This window comes from Mustelus asterias, chromosome 13 (assembly GCF_964213995.1).
Source record: "Mustelus asterias chromosome 13, sMusAst1.hap1.1, whole genome shotgun sequence".
In the NCBI taxonomy this organism is placed as follows: Eukaryota; Metazoa; Chordata; class Chondrichthyes; order Carcharhiniformes; family Triakidae; genus Mustelus; species Mustelus asterias.
This window is the reverse complement of record NC_135813.1, coordinates 107591968-107612261: the sequence shown is the minus strand read 5'-3', so window position 1 is coordinate 107612261 and position 20294 is coordinate 107591968. Positions and strand designations below refer to the sequence as shown.

The 20294-nt window shown below is 41.1% G+C and overlaps 1 protein-coding gene across 14 annotated transcripts in view; it reads left to right on the top strand.

Annotated features, from left to right (window-relative positions):
• Positions 1 to 20294, top strand: part of LOC144503002 (lysine-specific demethylase 2B-like) — a 237834-nt gene that overhangs the window by 163476 nt on the left and 54064 nt on the right. For all 14 annotated transcript variants that reach the window (XM_078227483.1, XM_078227489.1, XM_078227486.1 and 11 more), the window contains one exon: positions 10261 to 10347. In XM_078227483.1, coding sequence (XP_078083609.1) covers positions 10261 to 10347 — 87 coding nt within the window. The remainder of the gene's footprint in view (positions 1 to 10260; positions 10348 to 20294) is intronic.

Genomic DNA, 20294 nt, shown 5'->3' with positions numbered 1-20294 from the left:
TGGACTGATAAAGAGCAGATTGATGGTGAGCATATAAAACAAATCTCTGCTTTGAACCTCAGCACCCCACCCTCAAATTCTTCGCTGTTAACCCGTAGCTCACAGGCCTTGTATTTTACAGTCCAATAGTGCAAATGTGGGCCAGTTTGAAATTCACAGGCTGCGGCTAAATCATGTTGAAAAGCATCAGTGAAAATTATAATGATGATAAAGGAAGGAAGTGTTTAACCTTGGGCAGAGACTGCTACGAATAAACCAATATCTTTTCTGTTGCCGTGACAACAATTTTTTTCCTCCGTTTATTCTCCAGAATTTAAAGCTACATGTTGTGTTAAATGACCAAAGAACTTGGTGGGATTCTTTGTGCACCACTTCAGCTGTTAGAGTCAGTATATTACTGACTGATGTGACACCTTGAGGGAGCAAAAGTACCAACAAGCTTGTCTGACCTGCTACAAAACCTGGGACCTACCTCAAATGCTTTGGCTTCATACTTGATGGTGCCATTCACACTGAAACTTAATGGACAGTCTGAGCCTAAAGTGTATGTCTAAATGTAGACTCTTTACCTGATTCATATATGCTAATCATACACGTTCTAGACAGCACTTTAGGACACGATTGTGATTGTGACCTCGTATCCATGTTGTCTCTTGATTTCCATCTGCAGCATCGCTCTGGGCTCCTACCTCCTGTTGCTGTGACAGTGAATGTCACTGCAAAATGTTTGGGGAATTCCAACAGAATTAGGGGATCCCGTCACACATTGCAGTAGCATTCAGGTTAGGTGCAATAAACAATGATGGGAGCCCTGAAACAGCATGGAATCGGGAGTCTTACTGCAATACTTGGTGGGAAATGAAAGGAAAGTCCATGGATAGGACTAGTGGAACTGGGTATGAGGAGGTGGCAGAGGGCAAGGGTGAAGGGAAAACCTAAACTGTTATAGGGAACGAGTAGAGTGTGTGTGTGTGTAAAATGTTCTGGTAATTCATTAATTTATTTGTGGGATCTTGCTATGCGCCAATTTATGCCACGTTTGCCTGTACAACAAATGTGAATTCACTTAAAAAGTAGTAATTGATGGTTGGGGAGTATGTTCCAAAGACCTAAGGATAAGGTAAGGCACGATATGAATGTATGTTTTTGATGCAAAGTTTTAGAAGGCTAATTTAAATTTTGCAGCTGTAAGCAGGAGCAGCACTGAGCATTAGAACACAAATGGGTACAGTATGAGAGATGGTTGTAGATTTGATCACTGTTTCATTTCTCAGCACGTGAAGGCTATGGATCCTGCCTCATCGCAGTTTACCCGGAATGAGCAGCCAGAACTTCTAAGTTCCAGTTACTAGCTGGATTCTCTCATTCCACTGGCGTGACATGTTGAGATAAAATATGCACCTGTGGCCTGGTTGTCTCCACTCTGCTGTGCTGGGGAAATAAATATAAGGCCTGTTATAAATATGGTTAAAACCAGGCTCAGTGGTGTAATGTGAAAGAGAAAGGCAAAGTTAAATAATGTAGAGGTCTAAGGAAGTACTTGAAGTTTAATTAAATTTGCTTTCATGTTAATTGATCTAACGATACAAAATGAATTAAAATAGTTTGCATAGTTTTGCTGACAAGAGTCCTCTGCTTCATCTTGACCCAATTAAATTTTAAAGAATTAAATTTGACCACATGTATTTTTAGTTCATCATTTGCGGCATTTATGTAATTTTGAGTAACTATCTAGTGTGATTGGATTTTTTTTATTCATTCATGGGACATTGGCGCCACTGGCTGGCCAGCCTTTCTTGCCCATCCCTAGTTGCCCCAGGGCAGTTAAGTAGCTTTGGAGTCACATGTAGCCCAGATCAGGTAAGGACGGCAGATTTCCTTCCCTAAAGGACATTAGTGAACCAGATGGGTTTTTCCAACAATCGACAATGGTTTCACGATCATCAGTAGATTCTTAATTCCAGATATTTTTTATTGAATTGAAATTGCACCATCTGCCGTGGTGGGATTCGAACCCCGGTCCTCAGAACATTAGCTGGGTTTCTGGATTGATAGTCTAGTGATAATACTAGGCCATTGCCTCCACTTAATGAACCCATGATTTGGGGAAACTGAACGGGAGGTTTTTCAAACCCAGAAGCAAGTAAGCCAAATAATAATGATGTAACTCCAAAAGTTTATTTGGACATATAATTCTTGCTTTTCTGAGTTTGATGATATTGATTTCGCAGGCTAACAGAACTGTCTACTGTATCGATGGTGCTGAAAAAACTCTATAATTTAGCCAGAAAGATACACTCATGAGTTTTGTTTGCCCAAAGTGTATTTAGCAGTGGTGATTGGTCAGTGTATTGTTTTGTAATTCTTTAGTTCTGATCCATAATACCTCATGGGCAGCAACTAAATAGCACCCTAAGAAAATAAGCTTGTAAAAACCCAAGTCTGGATTTCTCAAACCTTGTGTTTTTTTAATATTTTTGTTTTGTGTTTAGCTTTGCTCATATTTGAGAATGTGGACCCTGGTGCTACATATTTTGGAGCTATGGTTTGCATTAATATATTGCCTTTAATGCAGTAAAATGCCCCATAAGAGTTGTTATAAATCACAATTTTAACAGAGCCATAGGAAGAGATATAAGAACAGATGATCAGCAGCATTCTTAGGGAGCAGTGAGCGGTAGAGAGGCAAAGAAGTTTAATGAGAGAACTGCAGAGTGTCGGGTCAAAGCAGTTGAAAGGTCAGACACCAATGAAGGCCAGTAAGGCCAAGGCTTGATCCCTAGTTTGTGTTGTTTACTGAATTATTCTGGGCCAGCTATACAGGCAACACTACTAAGTGTTCATGTGCAAACATATTTCCTGCTCCTATTTGCTATCCAGTGCCTCCCTGCTGTTTGTGTGGGTCATTTCAGATGGATAGAGACAGAATTGCATTTGCCATGGCTAAATTGCCAGTCAACACTCACTTGTAGGGTGCCCATTTGGGTAAGGTGCTAAAGAGTGACCTGTGATCCTATATCCTAGGCTTATGATTTCTTCACTCAGATTTTTAGTGTTGCCTGAAACTGTTTGCTGCCTTGCTAATGCTCTAGCATAATGTATACTGGTGGAATTGCCACTTGAACATCAAAACTGGTTGTTTCAGTTATGTTAACAAATGCAAACAATGTGGCTATGTTGAATAACATTACTCCATTGGGATTCAAGTTGAGATGAGCAAGGGCACAAGAGGAGAAAGGCATGTAGGGAAAAAAACAGATGGCAGTGCGGAAAGGTGAGGAGAATAATATAGCAACTGTAGAGGGTGCGGGGAATAATGTAGCCACTGTCGAAGGTGCGGAGAATAATATAGCAACTGTAGAGGGTGCAGGGAATAATATAGCAACTCTGGAGGATAATAAGGCCAGCAGAGAGAACAGTGGAGACTTTGTGATTAGGGTAGGATGGGCTGGATTTTCTTCTTTTCATTGTCTCCCTGAAAGCAGGTTCGACCCACAGCGTTGCAATCACCACCATGTGTCAGGTCCTGAATTCACCCCAGCAATCATACTGTTGACACCAATCTGACCCATGCTGGTCGTCCAGCCAACTGAGTCAACTGACTCTTCACAATTTCTCCACCACAGATGTTTGGCTAACTGGTCTGTAATTCCCTGGATATCGTCTTTCACTCTTCTTAAAAAGCGGAGTGACATTAGCAATCTTCTCATCCAGGAGGAACGACTCCTGAATCTAAGGAACTCTAAGATTATAGTCAGAGCATCAACAATGTGCTCTTCTACTTTAGTTAACACCTTCAGATGGAAATTGTCAGGTCCTGAGGATTTGTTACTTTTTAGTTCCATTAATTTCCTCGTTATCGATGTTTTACTTACATGAATTGTATATAATCCATCCCCGATCCACTATTAATTCCCTTGGTACTTCTGGCAAGCTATCCCTCTATGCTGTAAATACTAAAGCAGAGTAATTATTCAACATGTTTGCCATTTTCCCCAGAGTCAATGACAATATTCCCACTTTCAGTCTTCAGTGGGCCGACCTTGCTCCTGACCACCCGCTTTCCCTTTAACTGTAACATTTCTTCTTATTGTGCTTGATGCCCCTTGCAAGTCTCCTTTCATAATCCCTTTTAGCCACTTTGTGGCCCTATCTTTCCCATTCGATAGGATCTGTGCTATTTTTTGCATTTTTGTCAGCCCTTTTTGTTTATTGTTGTCCCTCATCTCTTCAGTTGCCCAGAGCTGTTTTTTCTGTGAAGTGTAGCTTATCCTTCACAGGAGTATAAACTGGTTCTGTATTGCGTTAAATGTTTCTTTAAATATCCTCCACTGTTCTCCAGTTGTTTAACCCATTAGCAAATTTTCCCAGTTTACTGTGGAAAATCTCACGTTTCACCTCATTAAAGTCGGCCTGACCTAAAAGGCGAGTTGCTGATTCATGCTTTTCGCTTTCAAATGCTACATTGAACTCAATCATGTTATGATCACTATTTGATAAATGTTCCCATAAAATTAGGTTACTAATTAAATCCGGCTCATTACCAAATCCAATATTGCTTGTCCCCTTATTGCATCCAGGTCATATTGCTTTGGGAAATTATCCCGGACACACTCCAGAAATTCATTTAAGACTTATCTAGATAGCCACATGAACAGACTGGGAATAGAGGGATACAAAAGAATGGTCTAGTTAGGAACACATGATCAGTGCAGGCTTGGAGGGCCGAAGGGCCTGTTCCTGTGCTGTATTGTTCTTTGTTCACTATCGTTCTGACAGCTGCTTGTCTGTTTCTCCCAATCTATGTTAAAGTTAAAGTTCCCATTAATACTACTCTGCCTTTGCTACACACTTGCCTAATAATTCTCCTAAAAGTAACCACCTCAGATCTGCATCCTGTACGTCAATTTCTGCTTTTTAATTGCAAATAAAATTTTGAGTTATTTTTCCTCTATATCCTGAACCATCTTTTCATAAAATGTGTAAACTTGCGTTAAACAGCTTGTACTGACACAGCACCTTTAATATAGTAAAACATCCCAAGGTGTGCTTCACTGGAGCATTATAAAAGAAAGTTTGACACAACAAAAGCTTGTTCAAAGAGACACTTTTTAAGAAGAATCTTGAAGAAGGAAAGAGTGGCAGGGAGGTTTGTCGAGGGGATTTCAGAGTTTAAAACTTAAACATACATTACACTCCAATGTGACAGTTCACATTGAGTCATTCAGATCCTTATGATTAAATACAGTACATGCTGCTCTAGGGTGTCCCCCTCCATTTAACTTGCATACAGTCTGAGGGTTTTACACTGGTTCTAGCCTCTTGGTGTAAATTGTGGGAGGGCCCTAAACTGCAGCCTTTTCCCATTGAGCCTTTGTTGCAGATGCCACAAGCTTAAATGTATCCCTCAGCATGTGGTACTGAACTTTGAACTGTCTTAGTCTGCAACAGTCAGTCACTGGAAAGCCAATAGGTTTTGGGCAGACCAAAGAATATCTTCCACCGAGTTGAAGACCTATTAGTGGCAGTCGGTGTTTGGTTTGGAGTCTGTCCCTGGGAGCAGACCATTCTGCAGGGCCTCAAGTGTGTCACTTGCAGACCACTCCCTGATTGACTTGTGGTCAAAGATGTTTTTCTGCACAAACCTTTCCACAAAGGACAGGTAATACAGCACAGTCTAACTCAGTGGTTCCCAAAGGGTGCGGCGCGCCACACTGGTGCGGCGAGAGAGGATGGCAAGTGTGGCGGGAAGATTCAAGGACAATCAAAGAAACATTTAAACATGGATAGATATTTTTCCAAAGTGAGAGCAAGAGCATCAAGTGATGCTGAGGACGATGTCCCATGATCATATTATAGAGTAGTTGTGTTCTATGTTATGAAGCACTACTCGGAGTTGTTTTTTTTTGTTTTTGAATGTATTTCTTATCAATAAAAAATTAGATGTGGCGTGAGCAAATTTTTATTCCGAAAGTGTGGCCCAGTGAAAAAAGTTTGGGAACCACTGGTCTAACTGAATATAGCAGTCTGTGGCCACATGACCAAGTCCATCCTTTGCAACACTGGATACAGAGCGAACCTCATCAAATGCGGACACTTGGTTGTTGTATACAAAGTTTGATACAGCTACGCACGAAGGGGGCCATTGGGATAAGGGTAACGTTGGATATGTTTCTCCCCTGTTTTTTGAAGATTTGTACACCATGTCCCTGAAGGGATGATCCCCAATCAACAATTCAGTCATCTTATTTTGAGGCAGGTGATCTCCAGTTTCTCCACATTACTCTCCTCATAACCCATACCCCTAACATTGGAGGTTTGCCTCGTTGCTCTAATTTGCACAGCCCCCAACACTCTGGATTTTGATTTGATTTATTATTGTCACATGTATTGGTATACAGTGAAAAGTATTGTTTCCTGACACTGTATAGACAAAGCATACCATTCAGAGAGTACATAGGAGAGAAGGAAAGAAGAGGGTGCAGAATATAGGATTACAGTCATAGCTAGGGTGTAGAGAAAGATCAACTTAATATAAGGTAGGTCCATTCAAAAGTCTGATGGCAGCAGGGAAGAAGCTGTTCTTGAGTCGGTTGGTACGTGACCTCAGACTTTTGTATCTTTTTCCCAACGGAAGAAGGTGGAAGAGAGAATGTCAGGAAGTCTCTTGAGAATTGGAACTAGACACAAAATGGAAGGCGTGAATGGATGAGCACCATAACATTTGATCATTACCTTCTGTGTCCCACGTTCTACTGTTTCAGAGACATTCTCCATCCTATTGGTTTTGCTGGTTGCCTCTTTCTAAAGGTTGGGCATGCCTAGCATCAAATTTATTAAGGTTCCTCAGCCTCTTGCATCTTCAACCATAGCTATTTGCACACCATTCATTGAGTGCACATCATCCACATTCTTTTCCAACAGTATCATTTTGTCTACGTTAAATTAACATTGCTCTGCTTGCTTATATATCCTTCTCAACTCATTATGTATCTGTGCTTTCTGATCTCCCTGTTCCAAAACTGCTCTTTTGGTATAAGTTGCAAAATGGTCCACTCAGTTTCTGAATCCAGATCTTTTTAAATTAGTTAGAGATGCTTCCACCGTTGAGTTTACAGACACCCAGCTCATTACTAAGATAAAAGCCTCTCTGACAAAGGGTTATCTAGACTTGAAACGTTGGCTCTATTCTCTCCTCACAGATGCTGCCAGACCTGCTGAGATGTTCCAGCATTTTCTGTTTTTGTCCCAGCTCATTACTCCCTGCTCCCCAACAGTTCCCCATTATATAATTCCTCTAAACAGTACTCATGGTTTTCTATATTTCAACCAGCTAATTATTCACTCTGTTTCGACTGCACCTTTTGAGTTTAAATTAACTTTGTCAAAAGTCTCTGGGAAGTCAAGGTGCACAACGTCATGGGCATGCAGCAGTCCACAGGGTTTGTTACTTCTTTAAAGAATGAAAAATATTGGTCAGGCTGAATCTTCCCCTTATTTAAGAAACCATTGGATGATGCACTAGGAGAACAATTTGATACTTCTGGATGAGTGAATTAAGATGGGCTGTATGGCTCTCCACGTTGGTAATGATCTTCTGGTCACTTTGCTGGGACCCTGTTGTTCACCTGACCTCTGAGGTGGAGAATAATGCCGACATAAACCAAAAGGAGAAAGTGGTATCATTTAATACAAATTGGAATCAGTTCCCCTCTGCTTGACTGCAGTGCTTGCAAGCCAATAGAATTGTTTGCATTTGCCTGGACAACTTCCAAATGGGGAGTATTTGAGCAGTTACCTTTAAAAGACAAGCCAGATTAAACACTGCTTGATTGTAGAAGCTAAGCTGTGCTCCAGACCACCTCCGGACAATGCTTTAGAACAGAGGTTCCCAAAGGGTGCGGCGCGCCACACTGGTACGGCGAGAGAGGATGGCAAGTGTGGCGGGAAGATTCAAGGACAATCAAAGAAACACTTAAACATGGATAGATATTTTTCCAAAGTGAGAGCAAGAGCATCAAGTGATGCTGAGGACGATCCGAATCCACGTTGTGATCCAGAATCCTGTTTGAACAGAGTGCTGAAGAAGAGTCATTTAATTCTACACCAGTAGCAGGCCCAAGCAAACCTCCAAAAAAGAAAATTTGTCGACAATATCTGAGTCTCGGTTTCACATGAACTGGAGATGAAAACGTACCTCGGCCTATGTGTTTGATCTGTGGTGAGAAGCTTTCCAATTCCAAATATGGTCCCAAGCAAGATGAAAAGACATCTGTTGTCAAAACATGGAAATCTGGCAAACAAGGATGTTCAATATTTTGAAAGGCTTTTGGAACAGCAGAAATGCCAACGATCATATTTCGAAAAACGAATGACAGTCTCTGATAAGATGCAGATTGTATCTTACCAAGTGGCTGAATTGATTGCTCAACAGACAAAACCACATACAATAGCTGAAAAATTGATTCAGCCTGCCTGCAGCTTGATTGTGTGAAAACTTTGTTTGGTGATGATGCTGAGTGAGAAGTTATGGAAATTCCTTTGTCTGATAATACAATTCGCAGAAGAATAGTTGATATGTCAGCTAATATTGAGAAGCATGTTTCCGAAAGTATGAAGAATTCTAAATTTGCCATTCAAGTTGATGAATCGACCGACATTAGTGGAAAAGCACAGTTGCTTGCCTATATCAGATTCATTCACAATGATGAAATAATCTCAGTTTCTATTTTGCAAGGAACTTGAAAAACATACCAGAGGACAAGATATTTTCCAAACCTTGTCTGACTATTTGGAAAAAGTTGATAATTCATGGGATTCTTGTATTGGAATTTGTACAGATGGAGCGCCATGTATGATGGGGAATGTGAGAGGCTTGGCAGCACTCATCAAACAGAAAAATCCAGATGTCATATCAACTCACTGTTTTTTACACAGAGGCATTAATCACCAAGACCCTTGTAGCTGATTTGAAGTTGGTTCTAGATCCGACTGTGTGCATTGTGAACTTCTTCAAAGCAAAACCACTAAAGGCGCGCTTATTTGCTCAACTCTGCAAAGACATGGAATCAAAACATCAATGCCTAATTCTGCACTTGGAGGTTCGCTGGATGTCCTGCAGAAAAGTTTTAAATAGGGTGTTGGAACTGAAGAACGAATTAAGAGAATTTTTGGAACAAGAAGGGAACCCATTGTACCACCAACTGGATGACAATGACTGGTGTGCAAAGCTGGCATATTTGGCCGATATCTTTTCCCGGTTGAATGTGCTCAATGCCAGTATGCAAGGCCGCGATGACAATATCCTCACAACGACAGACAAACTAACTGCATTCAAAAAAAAGCTTCAGCTCTGGCTCGGAAGAGCGATGCAACACAACCTCAATGTTCCCACTGGTAAAAAGTTTTAAAACGAGCAATGAATTGTACGGCCTCATACAGGAACATCTTGCAACACGGGTAGAAAAGATTGATCATTACTTCCCATCATTGTCTACAGAAAAATTGGACTGGGTTAGAGACCCCTTTGCGAATTCCAGCTGTTCAGGTCTGACATTGGATGAGGAGGAGGAAATGGCCTGCATTTTGAGTGATCGCACCTTGAAAATGAAACACGGGAGTATGCCACTGGACTCTTTTTGGATATACAACCAGAAACAGTATCCACGCATCTCTTCAAGAGCATTAGCTATTCTACAGTTGTTGTGAACAGGGATTTTCAGCTCTGACAAATATCAAAGACCAGAAAAGAGAAAGGCTTCTTTGTATTGATGAGATGAGAGTTTGTTTGTCTCAAATTAGACCTAAATATAAATGAGATTACCCGATTAAAAACAAGCTCACACCTCTCATTGAGTTTGTATACTTACTTAAGGTTACATATGTAAGAGGCTCGTCTATAAGTATATTTTGGGAATGAATCATGTTTTTATGTAGCTGCATTGTTTTATACTTTCTGGATGTCCCATGATATTATAAAGTAGTTGCATTCTATGTTATAAATCGAACACTGCTAGGAGTTGTTTTTTTTTGTTTTTGAATGTATTTCTTATCAATAAAAAATTTGGTGTGGCGCGAGCAAATTTTTATTCCGAAAGTGCGGCCCAGTGAAAAAAGTTTGGGAACCACTGCTTTAGAAGATATGTTAGACACTCTCTATAAAAAGGAAACCAATATTTTGTTTTGATGCAATGAGTAGCATGCATAAATAAATGAATTTTATTTACAATATATTTATATTCTCTTCTGTTGTGAATGCAGACGGTGCTGGAGGAACATGCTGATGATGATCAGAAACTGGCCATCACTGGGGTCCCGATTGTAACATGGCCAAAGAAGACGGTGAAGGTGAGAATGAATGGCAGGATCATAAACAGACGGAAACACACACTCGTGCTTTTTAATATTGTTCGCAGTTGAAATCTTTACGGTTGCAGGAATGCTAACTGTTCATGTTGATGCAAATTACCACGGGCCAGTTCACTGTATCCAGAACTCTGAAGAATTTTAATATTTTGATGTTAAAGATATTTTGTAGTATTTTTTCATCCATTTATGTAAATTGTTTCAAGAGTGCTCATGTTATGATTTGCAGAGAAGGGTTTATTGATCATGTAGTTTCATGTGTCTACAAGTGCATGTTGACATTTCATTTGTGTTGTTATATTTTTGCCTTGGGGATTCATCGTTGAATGTGCTTAAATGAAACAATGTTTATACTTTGTTTGACTTTTGCATGCATTATTCTTTTGGTACCAGGAGTGTAACTAACATAATGTTGTCAATGCAAACTCAACTTTCATGTTATTCATGTATAATTTAAAAACATATTCTGTCTGGTTAAAGGATGGTAATCATGTACATTCATAGAGTTAAATTCAGGATGTACATTTCTTTTCACCTTCTGTTTATGAATCAGTTGCTTATGATGAGGTATGCTCATGTTGGGAGATTGGAACCGTTCATGTTGGGCATCCATTGTCAGCATCAAACATTCCTTGGTATAGCATAGTTAAGCGCCTTGACTCTGCCCTAATGTGTTTCAACTGCTACTTCAGAAGAGTAAACTTTATTAATGTGATGCTTTCCCATTTCCCACATCAACATTCCTGTGACTTCTCGGAGAGATTGTCAAATTATGGGCAATTTTGTGCTTTGGGGCCTTTCAGTTTCGATTTAACTCTTGAACATTTTTGTGGATACAAAACATATGATGTGTGCAGTCCCGTTATCACCTTGGACCGGCTGCATATTTCTTGGAGGATAGCTAATGTGGAGGATTGGAGGATAGCTAATGTGGTCCCATTATTTAAGAAGGGTAGGAAGGATAACCCGGGTAATTATAGGCCGGGGAGCTTGACGTCTGTGTTGGAGAGGATTCTTAGAGGTAGGATGTATGCGCATTTAGAAAGGAATAAACTCATTAACGATAGTCAGCATGGTTTTGAGAGGGAGGTCATGCCTCACTAACCTGGTGGAGTTTTTTGAAGAAGTGACTAGAATGGTTGACGAGGGAAGGGCCGTGGATGTCGTCTATATGGACTTTAGTAAAGCGTTTGACAAAGTCCCTCATGGTAGGTTGGTGCAAAAGGTTGGATCTCATGGGATAAAGGGGGAGGTGGCTAGATGGGTGGAGAACTGGCTTGGTCACAGAAGACAGAGGGTGGTAGTGGAAGGGTCTTTTTCCGGCTGGATGCCTATGACTAGTGGTGTTCCGCAGGGCTCTGTATTGGGACCTCTGCTGTTTGTGATTTTATATAAACGATCTGGAAGAAGGTGTAACTGGGGTGATCAGTAAGTTTGCGGACGACACGAAAATGGCTGGACTTGCAGATAGTGAGAAACCTTGTCAGAGGCTACAGAAGGATATAGATAGGCTGGAAATTTGGGCAAAGAAATGGCAGATGGAGTTCAATCCAGATAAATGCGAAGTGATGCATTTTGGTCGAACTAACATAGAGCTATACGATAAATGGCAGAACCATAAAGGGTGTAGATACGCAGCGGGACCTGGGTGTACAAGTCCACAGATCCTTGAAGGTGACGTCACAGGTGGAGAAGGTAGTGAATAAGGCATATGGCATGCTTGCCTTTATAGGACGGGGCATAGAGTATAAAAGTTGGGGTCTGATGTTGCAGTTGTATAGAAAGTTGGTTCGGCCGCATTTGGAATACTGCGCCCAGTTCTGGTCGCCACACTACCAGAAGGATGTGGAGGCTTTAGAGAGAGTGCAGAGGAGGTTTACCAAGATGTTGCCTGGTATGGAAGGGCTTAGTTATGAGGAGAGATTGGGTAAACTGGGGTTGTTCTCACTGGAAAGATGGAGGATGAGGGGTGACCTAATAGAGGTGTATAAAATTATGAAAGGCATAGATAGGGTGAACGGTGGGAAGCTTTTTCCCAGATCGGTGGTGACGTTCACAAGGGGTCATAGGTTCAAGGTGAGGGGGGGGAGGTTTAACACGGATATCAGAAGGACGTATTTTACACAGAGGGTGGTGGGGGCCTGGAATGCACTGCCGGGCAAGGTGGTGGAGGCGGACACGCTGGGAACGTTTAAGACTTATCTAGATAGCCACATGAACGGAGTGGGAATGGAGGAATACAAAAGAATGGTCTAGTTTGGACCAGGAAGCGGCGCGGGCCTGGAGGGCCGAAGGGCCTGTTCCTGTGCTGTATTGTTCTTTGTGCTGTGTTTGTTCTCAGGCCAACAGCATTCCAAATCAAACCAGATTCTTGTGGTTTCTCCTCTCCTTGAGGCTTTAATTGCTGCTGTGATATGGCTCGACAGGTGACGGTTGCCCTCTGATACATTACTTGGGGTTATCCTTCATGTGTAAGCTTAGTGTGTGAGCAGGAATCATAGCTGAGTCTGATTTTGTTCTCACTCCGTGTATCAGGGTTCCGGATCACAGGGTAATTTTGTTCAGAATGGTCATTCAGCCTGTCTTGTATCCGTGCAGAAACACCCTGCAGCATCTCTATGCAGTTTCCAATTGATTTTTAAATCATTCCAAGATTTTTACCTCTTGTAACTCTTTTTTGAAATCTATTGATCACTCATTTTGTGCAGAAAAACTCTGGATACCAATCCTAAGGTACCTGTGTCCCTCTGTACAACTCACAATTTGATTTGAAGGTATTCTCCATGTATTTTATTATTATACATATCGCCACAATTTGCCTAATTTCCTTGTTAAAAGATCAAAGTTTCTCCAGTCTTTCCTTTAAACACCGATGAGGTATCAGCCTCCTAGCACTCTGGGGAGACATCCATGCTTTGGATGTTGCACTGCAGTGTCTTGGTAACCAGATGGAACACAGCACTCAACGTGTATTCAGATGGCGGATGATTTGTTCCTTTATTCAACTATTTTGGCATGATAATTCAACGTTATTTTGACTTGTGATAGCTGCTTTGCAACGATTGGTCATGTTGAGTGTTTTCGAGCAGTGAGATGACTCGGGAAGAGATAGTTAATAGGTTTGCAGCAAAGCTCTGTAGTTTTTTTAAGTATGCATTTCCCAACATCTCGGTCTCTTGTAATTCCATCCTTGACTATTTCAACACTCCTTAGGTACCCATCTTCCCGTCCTAGCACATTGAAACTGTTTACATTGGCTTTAATTTGCTCATTTATATAGATTTTCAATTTGTTTTGTAAATTCTGAGTCGTCTTAAGTTAATCCGAGTTTGTTGTCATTTACAAATTTGATCAACTTTCAGTGAGGTTTTGAATTAATCATTGTTATAAATTCAAAATTGTTGTGGTCCCAATGTACGTCTCTGGGACACCGCAGCGTTTCTGAATGGAGGGCTGTAACAAGTGGTGTTCCTCAGAGATCAGTGCTGGGACCTTTGCTGTTTGTAATATATATAAATGATTTGCAGGAAAATGTAACTGGATTGATTAGTAAGTTTGCGGACGGCACAAAGGTTGGTGGATTTGCGGATAGCGATGAGGACCATCAGAGGATTCAGCAGGATATAGATCAGTTGGGGACTTGGGCGGAGAGATGGCAGATGGAGTTTTATCCGGACAAATGTGAGGTAATGTGAGGCATTTTGGAAGGTCTAATACAGATAGGAAATATACAGTAAATGGCAGAACCCTTTGGAGTATTGATAGGCAAAGGGATCTGGATGTACAGGTACACAGGTCACTGAAAGTGGCAATGCATGTGGAGAAGGTAGTCAAGAAGGCATACAGCATGTTTGCCTTCATCGGCCGGGGTATTGAGTTTGAAAATTGGCAAGTCATGTTGACGCTTTATAGAACCTTAGTGAGGCCGCACTTGGAATATAGTGTTCGATTTTGGTCATCACACTACCAGAAGGATGTGGAGGCTTTGGAGAGGGTACAGAAAAGATTTACCAGGATGTTGCCTGGTATGGAGGGCATTAGCTATGAGGAGAGGTTGGAGAAACTTGGTTTGTTCTCACTGGAGCGACGGAGGTTGAGGGGAGACCTGATAGAGGTATACAAGATTATGAGAGGCATGGACAGAGTGGATAGTCAGAAGCCTTTTCCCAGAAGAGTCAGTTACTAGGGGGCATAGGTTTAAGGTGCGAGGGGCAAGTTTTAAAAGAGATGTACGAGGCAGATTTTTTACACAGAGAGTGGTGGGTGCCTGGAACTCGTTGCCGGGGGAGGTAGTGGAAGCGGATACGGTAGTGACCTTTAAGGGGCGTCTTGACAAGTACATGTATGAGATGGGAATAGAAGGATATGGTCCCCGGAAGGGTAGGGGGTTTTAGTTAAGTCGGGCAGCATGGTCAGCGCAGGCTTGGAGGGCCGAAGGGCCTGTTCCTGAGCTGTAATTTTCTTTGTTCTTTGTACCTCAAAGCACTCCACCCTCCCCCGAATATATTTCTTCCAATGTTTCCCACCTTGCAGCTCATTTCATACCCATTACCAAGATTTACCCTGAATCTCATCACATTCCCCCTTTGTCTCACTGGAAGTATACCAGAAAGTATTTGCATCCTCTTTCTTTGTGTTGCAAGACAATCCTTGCATATGACTCTCATTTCTTTCTATGTCAATAATCCTGAATAGACAACCACCATTGGGTTTCTTGCTGTTGCCTTCAGTATGCCTTCAACCTTTCCCGCTCTTTCAAGTCCAGCTGTTGTCCTTGTGGTAACACATGCCAATCCCCTTTTCTGAGCCATTAACTCTCCATGACTTAAAATCCCCTGTGATTTATGATCTGCATTTTTAACCCAGCTATCTCTGAATTTCTAGCTGTTACTACATCTGTAACCTTTTTTCCTTCTGCATTATAGTGTCGCGGCTGGGGTCTGATTGTTACTATTGAGCTTCCTGAGTAGCTTCTGAGGTTTTCTCAATCTTTTTTGCCACTTCTACAACCAGTATCCCTGTCACCTTGACTGTTTCACTTGAATATACTGTGATCACTGGTTATTTTCATATTTTGTTTGGTTTGCCAGAGCAGATGTTGAAAAATAGTTTAATTTAACCAGGGCCTCCCAAACTGGGGGTCCTAAGCAAACTTTTGCCATGGAGCTTGGATCCCTGATCCAAAAGACCCACTGCAAAATTAAGTTTTTAAAAATAAGTGTAGACTGAACACAGTGGCCCCACCTCTGCCCTTGCACAGCTCCTACTGAGGGGGTCATGGAAATGTTCAAGTCTTGAAATGGTGTCACAGTGGGAAAAACTTTGGGAAGCACTGAATTAAACACTGGCTTTATTATCTAAATGGTAAGATAACTAGGAGACATCTAAGGCTATCTGCGGAGTGGGTGGCTTCTGTAAGGGCATTGTGTGTTTTATTTTCCTAATTTTTGCTGAAGTTCTTTACAACTTTATTGTTTAAAGAACTGTGCCACAATCAGTACCCAATTTCCAAAATACAGTGTTGCAGCGTAAACTGAAAGCAAAATTGAGAATTCCATGTATCAAGTGAGAAGCAATTGCCTTGTTCAATATTGAGTCATTCAATATTGATTCATTCAATATTGATTCAGTTGTGCAAGGCACATCGTCTGATTTATTTCAAGATCTATGGGAGTGTGTTTTAAAAGTCCCACCCTGGGGTAATCGACTTAAACAGGTGACTGTTCCTGAGATTGCTGGGAAGAGGTTGGAACCATGATTGGGTGGAGAACACTGATTGAAAGCTGAGATTCATCCCACAGTATTGTATGAGCAGCTCGAGGGCAGTCAGGAGTCCGTGTTCTCAAACCCATATTTGTCAGCTGAAGAGCTTGAGTATCTTAACTCACTGCTGCAGTCTTCCAATTTCCTATATTGTCATGTCAAGGTTTATCATGGTAATGTTCGGATATTGTAGTCTCGGGCACAGGATTGAAACTTCAACTCCCAACAGTCTCATAAACCAAATTTATGAAAAGGAACTGGAAATAACCACCACAATTTTCCACCTTTTGCACTTGTAACACTAAAGAATTAAATTTTATATAGTGATTTTTTTTTCTCCTGAAAATTAAGAATTTTTTGATGGGTGATAGCAAATTTTATTTGAACATAGTTTAACAAAAATTTGGATGAATTTTTTTGTGTGACTTTGTGATGATTGCTTTTCCCCATTCTGATTGGTAGCTGTTCTTCTCTGTAATTGAGTAAAGTAGTTTGGACAACATGAGCAAGTCAGAAAAGCATTGCTCAGATTCTTGTACTATAGTCATGTATTTATAGTGTGACAGACATTGTACATAGGACTTGTATTTGACAATTTAAACCAAATTTTTAATAGGCCTATATTTCAATTCCTGTCTCTCTGAACAAACAAATTTATTTGGTTACTTGCAGCCAGCGAAGTACTCACTGTACTCAATTCGCCCATGCTTGAAACACTCGGAACATAATGTCCAATGTTATATTTGATTCTGTGATAAGGCAACACTTACTAAACAATCCTAATTGTGCTAAGGCTTACACTAACAACCAATTTCAGGTCATCAGTTGGGTTTGCAGTGTGACTCACTCACTTGGGCAGGAAGCTATATTTATTCACATACTGCCTTTTACAACCAGAAAAACATGTCTATGCATTCCACCTTTTTCAACTAAACAAAAGCTGGGGGGAGCAGCCATTCCCTATTGTCAATGCCTTGGCCAATCGGAGTCAACTTTCCTGGTTTGAATTTAAACAAAAGCTTGGCAGTTAACTGTTTCCTGGTGCATTCTCCTTGGCAACGCTTCTACCAATCAGCGTTCAATTGCCAATCAATCAGCCCCCTCTTCTCATGAAGTATAAACTGTTGTTCCTTTTGAGATTTGGTGTTGATTTTGAGATTTGGTATTCTTGCAAATCTGTCCTGATGAGTGCAAAACAAAAAACTTTGACACCGTGTTTTTTTTCAGAAGTAATATTTAAACAAATGGCTTTATGATATAGTATCAACCAGGATTTTCCAATTCTGTGCAGTTAGTTATAAAAATTAACTTCATAATCAATTGCCTGTCAAAAGAGAAAATAAAATGTATTAGCTTTTTTATTCCTTTTCAGCAACATTCTACAGATGGCTTTTAAAGAAGCATAGACCACATTTTAAAATGTTTTAAAATTTAACCTTTAATCATATTTTGCAGATGAAATTGTCTATGCCTACCACTATTAACATGTAAATTGAAGACAACTTTCAGAGCCCCCACACATTACACAGTTAAACATAGAAATCAGGAAGTTGCTGTCCAGGTTTCCCTGTTCCACCAAAAGATTCACTGTAAAAGTGTCTCGTTGAAAGATTCGGCATTAAAGCACGTGCCATGGCATCAGTCACTACTACAAGTGATAAATCAACACCAAACTCACCAGAAGGTTTTGCTTGTTCATGCCAGTGTAACTGAACCGTTAATGGTGTAAGTTTTAAATTGCTGCCAAACACCCATACCAACATTGAAATTCCTTTAGAATTGAGTTTTAGTTGGGAGATTTTTTTAAAATCACACTTTTTTCTTTCTCTTTCTTTCATCTCCCTTTCTTAGTTCCATCTTTCTTATTCTATTTCGCTTTCTGTACATATGACATTGAATGCAATATTCTAACTTGCACATCCTGGTACAGACTCTGCATGTCTGATTAACAATTCTTCATTCTGGTTAATGAGATACACAGTTGCTTTCGCTGTTCGTGGAGGTTTCATATCCTCTGTAGAGGACAAAGTGTCAAAATGACTTTTTAAATACCACAGGTTCCATGTAAAAGCCCATAGAGAGTCTGTGGGCAAGTGTAAGCATAATGAATGGCTGATGGCACTTGTTATCTGCTGAGAGTAACATCCGGCCCTATATTCCAAAACATCTTTTTGGTCAAATGACATTGTGCAGCAGATTAGCACTCTAGAACACCATGTCAGGATGTGATTACACTCAGTTTTTGAAATGTGTTGGCGTTTTGAGTTAGGCTATTTGACTTCACGAGGTGTCACAATCCAATTCAGCCTGATCTTACATTCATAGACGCATACATCCAGTAATGATCACTTTACTGATTTGTCCTTTTGCCAATGTTCAATTGAAACATAAGCTATACTGTCACGCGATCAGGTAAACCATCAAAGGCTGGTGATTAGAACCCTAGTACCTCCACTTTTCCTTCACTTCGTTTCTGCAAGTAACAATACATGTTAAAATTAGTTTCCTCCTAGTATCATTCTTTCTGCGTGAGGCCAGACAGTGAATGCCAGCCGGCCATTCAGCCACAAAAACCCATTATGATGCTTTTCAACAGGATATTGAATATCAGGTGATAACTGGAGTGGAAACCCTGGCTGACCAGTGGTGTTCCGCAGGGCTCTGTACTGGGGCCTCTGCTATTTGTGATATATATAAATGATTTGGAAGAAGGTGTAACTGGTGTAATCAGCAAGTTTGCAGATGACACGAAGATGGCTGGACTTGCGGATAGCGAAGAGCATTGTCGGGCAATACAGCAGGATATAGATAGGCTGGAAAATTGGGCGGAGAGGTGGCAGATGGAGTTTAATCCAGATAAATGCGAAGTGATGCATTTTGGAAGAAATAATGTAGGGAGGAGTTATACAATAAATGGCAGAGTCATCAGGAGTATAGAAACACAGAGGGACCTAGGTGTGCAAGTCCACAAATCCTTGAAGGTGGCAACACAGGTGGAGAAGGTGGTGAAGAAGGCATATGGTATGCTTGCCTTTATAGGACGGGGTATAGAGTATAAAAGCTGGAGTCTGATGATGCAGCTGTATAGAACGCTGGTTAGGCCACATTTGGAGTACTGCGTCCAGTTCTGGTCGCCGCACTACCAGAAGGACGTGGAGGCGTTAGAGAGAGTGCAGAGAAGGTTTACCAGGATGTTGCCTGGTATGGAGGGTCTTAGCTATGAGGAGAGATTGGGTAAACTGGGGTTGTTCTCCCTGGAAAGACGGAGAATGAGGGGAGATCTAATAGAGGTGTACAAGATTATGAAGGGGATAGATAGGGTGAACAGTGGAAAGCTTTTTCCCAGGTCGGAGGTGACGATCACGAGGGGTCACGGGCTCAAGGTGAGAGGGGCGAAGTATAACTCCGATATCAGAGGGATGTTTTTTACACAGAGGGTGGTGGGGGCCTGGAATGCGCTGCCAAGTAGGGTGGTGGAGGCAGGCACGCTGACATCGTTTAAGACTTACCTGGATAGTCACATGAGCAGCCTGGGAATGGAGGGATACAAACGATTGGTCTAGTTGGATCAAGGAGCGGCACAGGCTTGGAGGGCCGAAGGGCCTGTTTCCTGTGCTGTACTGTTCTTTGTTCTTTGTATCTTTATCCCTTATTCAAGGATCACAGAGGGTAATTGTGGCATCCCACATGAGAGCACCGGATTAAACACAGACAGGGACCCCGACCAGGGACCTTCCTGTTTAATATATCTGTTGGATTTACCAATTGAACAATCAAGCAACCAGGCAATTTATGTTACTATAAAGTTGTAGTTGACTCAGGAGGTCTGCCATTGTTTCCGCCATGAAAATACATCTCCCAGTCCATTCTCAATTTGAAAATTTGCATTCCTGGGCTAAGATCTTCCATGGCTTCCCTCCAACAACCCTCCAAGGTCTTGCACTCCTCCGATTATTACCCCTTATGAAAAAATATTTGAATTTCCAGTGACTGTCTGAGAATATCACTTGACACAATTTTAAGTTTTAAGACTTTTACAATAACAAACAAAGCAACTTGACTAAGCACTGTTTAGTAGACAACTTACAATTTGAATGACAGAAAAGATACCCCATGCCACTTTTAACACAGTCAATTGACAATCCCCCACCGTGGTTATAATTTAT